The sequence below is a fragment of the Sinocyclocheilus rhinocerous genome, unplaced genomic scaffold (assembly GCF_001515625.1).
Source record: "Sinocyclocheilus rhinocerous isolate Xijiao unplaced genomic scaffold, SAMN03320098_v1.1 scaffold1358, whole genome shotgun sequence".
NCBI classification, from domain to species: Eukaryota; Metazoa; Chordata; class Actinopteri; order Cypriniformes; family Cyprinidae; genus Sinocyclocheilus; species Sinocyclocheilus rhinocerous.
This window is the reverse complement of record NW_015662582.1, coordinates 238,845-242,777: the sequence shown is the minus strand read 5'-3', so window position 1 is coordinate 242,777 and position 3,933 is coordinate 238,845. Positions and strand designations below refer to the sequence as shown.

Genomic DNA, 3,933 nt, shown 5'->3' with positions numbered 1-3,933 from the left:
GACACGAGTCCCCATGAGTCTGTGTGTATTCAGGTTTAAGTCCCCACCAGGATATATAAACCTGTACACACACACACATAAAAAAAAATTGGATGTCAGTTTCCATCAGTAATAAAATTTAAATGGGAAACAGTAACAGTGTTATTTCATTACTGTAAAACTAGATTGAAAAAAAATAGATATTCAAGAATAGATTGCTGTGTCTGCTGTGTCTTCTGTTATTTCATTATGGACGCACACCTCGGTGGAACCTATTCATCAGAAAAATAATACTGTCAGATTAAGCTTTTTTTTTAAGTGCAGATTAATCAAGTATGGACAACTTGCAATTTTTTTTTATGTCTCTGACTGTTCATCTTTGACAGAAATATTACATAATATTATAGTGTTTAATAATATAATTTCAGTTTATAGTGAAATCTCTCCACATAGATTACTATAAACAATGTGTTACATCATGATGAAGTCACAATTTCCATTTAGTTTGTGGTGTATTATGACATCTCTTTCTTTCTCTTTCTCTGTCAGGTCTTCCAGAAAGTTCCTTCATCTGTGACCGTGAGCTCTCTGAGCCTCTGCGCCTGGCCTTGATGAGGTAAAACAATTTCACTTGTATCTCTGACATACAATACAACAAAGGTAATGTTAACGCACACAATAACAATATAGTGTGAAAAAAAAAAAAGTGTTTATCAAATAATAAAATGCAGTGATCTTTTATAGAAATCCCAAAAGTGCCTTAATATAAAGCGCATTAATATTTCTTAGGACAATAATACGTTTTTATTTTATTTTTTATAACATTGACTCAGTACTTTACACTATATCTGACGTCTACCTCACAGTGAGGCTAGTGCTTCCTGAAGTGCTGTATGAAATATTTTTCTCACTTTACACCCGACTAAAAGTAAGTGTAAATTCACCTTCCCATAGGCCGAACTCTCAGTGCTGGGGTGATGGATTTCTGAAAGCCCAGCTGAAGCACAATCCATCTTTCTCCAGGCTCAGTGTGTACTCTAGTCTAGTAGGACTACACCAATGTCATCTCGAGCACCTCGTGCACCTCGCTCTTGGGTAGAGGCTGCTCTCTAAGCTGTCAGGAATTAAGGTGTTTGTGCAGTACATTGCTGAATCATAAAAGTGCTTTTAGTGACCAACGTTCTCCATATTCTCTGTGGCCCGACCAACCATGATTGGTTCAAAGGCACTGTGCCTTCTAGAACAAGACTAAAAGTCAGAGATCTTGTGTCCTCTGTGTTGGGTTAAAATGCAGATATAAAAAAAGTTTGAGAACATTTATATTTTTAGGCTTTTTCTGAATGGATGAGTCATATTCAAAGCTGCTCTAGAACAGACTATATATGCCCACATAGTGATGTGCAGCGGTTCTTATGTATGCGGGCGTCTATGCAGTATTTCCTGTCTGTTCTTTTACTAATACATTCAATTATAAATGACAAAAAGGCCTAATAAATAAATAAATAAATTGATTAATAAATAAACAAACAGATACATTTTGAATGATCAAATAAATGACACAGTACCACAGAGTAACATTGTTTCCACTTATGTTTCCACCTGGGAATTATTTAGTTATAGTTGTCTCTGCATATTAAGGTGGAATATGATCAATTATTTGACTAGTACAAAAACTTCCACTCTTCACCTTTATAAGATTAACAAGGTAAAGAGTTCACCATGTTGCTCTTGAATCTTTGTGAGGAGGTCTGATGAAGGTTTACCCTTTAGTTTCCCATCCCTTCATATCCAATGTCCATTTAGCACGTTCCCTTTCCTCTATCTCCCTCATACTAATCTGCATAATGAGGATGAGATGTTAATGTCATGCCGCCCTTCCCATAATGCTTTGTGTTCCCATCCCCATTGTCTTTAAGTAGAGCACAGGATCAGGGCTGGCCAGGCTCCAGCCTCACTTAACTTCGCCAGGGAAAAATGAGACGGAGCTGTCGGAGATGACAAGGACAAATCAGCGTTCAATGAAGTGCTTTAAGTGCTGTTGTTTCCAACAGCCATCAGAGCGGCTGTGAATTAGTTGCCCTTTAAAGGCGGCCGAGGAAATGTGCTGGATAAACACTTAGGAATGACAGGACACAGAGAACACAGGAATGAAAAACATGATGATAGGTGTCTTCCATAAACCTGCTTTGTTCTCGCACACACAAAACTGTGGGTTATCGTGACACAATGAAGGCATCTTAGATAGGATGTTACACAAACATTGGGTTTGGACCTGTCTTTCTATCTCATTATACTGACTGAGAATACAGCATTTTAGAGGATTTGGACACTAGGACTGAGACCAGCATAGTGAATGTTGTTCTAGTAAACAGTATATGTGACTTTATTCATATATATGAGAAAACACAAGTGAACAATGAGTAGCCTTTTCATGTAAGCTGAGTGTGAAAGAAGAATGATGCTTGTCTTTAGAACGGAAACTTTTTTTTTTCACATGACTCCGTTTCCAGTGTAATTGTGGGTGTTATTCAATGAGTGTGGTTTTACCATAGGTGTATGACAGGGTGTCCATACTTGGTCCTGGATGGCCACTGTCTTGATGAATTTATCTCCAACTTGCCTCTGCACATCTGCCTAAAAGTTTCTAGAATGCCTAGTAAGACACTGATTAGCTGGTTCAGGTGTGTTTAATTGAGGTTGGAGCTAAACTCTGCAGGATAGTGGCCCTCCAGAAGCAGGAATGGACACCCTTTGTGTATAATGCGTCTTGTAAAACAGTCCTAACTTTAACAATGCTGTTAACATACACATAAAATCAGATGGCAATGATTGCTTTTTAAGAACGATATTGAAGCCCCAGTCTGTTTGTTTGTTTGGATGTTTAGGGCAATGTTGTAGTTTGAAGTCCAAATGCTTCCAATGACAAGACCAAGACTATGAAAAAATGGCCTTGAGTACTACAACACTGGTTTAGAGACTGATAATGATGGTTGTCAATGATATGATCTGGACATTTGGTGCTCCATTCTTGAATGGAACCAGCTGCTGGTTGACATTTAGGAAGTCTTGGTCGGTGTAAAAGGAAAACCTGTTCTGCAAGCTTATTTGGTTCTTCTGATGCATCAATATAAATGCATCATTTTGGAACCTGTATCTTTTAAGGGTGTGGTCATTTTAAAAATTATGCTAACTGACAAATTCAGATAGAAAGTACAGCCCATGGGCTGCCCTGACTCCTTCACTGCACGTGGCAATAGTTCAGACACCAGTGGAGGGACAAAAGGACACAGTAACTGCTGAGGTAGGAGAAAATGACCAAATCCCTGAGAGGACAGTGTTAGCACACACACATCCGTACTCGTGTCAGGGTGTTGTGAGCACAACATCGGCCATAGGGAGGGCCAAGTGAGGCGTGACTGGTGGTTGAGACTGGTCAGTCTCGCTGATGGAGTGTCATCTACCAACGGTGGTGCCAAAAACACTATATATCACACCCGCCACACTTCTGTATTTTTGCAACACCCCTGACTCCCAGCATAACAGCTCTGATAATTTATATATTTGGGGCACTTGTGTACATAAGAATTTAGCCTGTTACTGTATCTGATGAATGGCTGGGTTTCACCAACTACCTCTCAATATGATATCCATGCCAAAATATGTAATATTTAATACATGCTAATTTTATTCAGTATTATATTGTAACTGAAACTAAATCTAGAAATGTGCTGTAGTCAGTTTATCTTGCACATTTTGCTTTACTTTCATTGCTCATGAAAAAAGGCTTAGTCAGAAATGCCAGTTTTGTTTCTCCTTATTTTTACAATCTGCTATTTAATTAATTGGACTGTATGAAATAATATGGATGTGCACACACCCACACCCACAATCAATACAAAATCTAAAATGGCAAAGCAAGATTTTGAGACGTATGCACGAGATTTCTAGTAGTTT

The 3,933-nt window shown here is 38.4% G+C and overlaps 1 protein-coding gene across 3 annotated transcripts in view; it reads left to right on the top strand.

Moving 5' to 3' along the window:
- Positions 1 to 3,933, top strand: part of LOC107728098 (transcription factor Maf-like) — a 162,445-nt gene that overhangs the window by 7,021 nt on the left and 151,491 nt on the right. For all 3 annotated transcript variants that reach the window (XM_016538175.1, XM_016538177.1, XM_016538176.1), the window contains exon 3: positions 529 to 595. In XM_016538175.1, coding sequence (XP_016393661.1) covers positions 529 to 556 — 28 coding nt within the window. In that variant the 3' untranslated portion in view covers positions 557 to 595. The remainder of the gene's footprint in view (positions 1 to 528; positions 596 to 3,933) is intronic.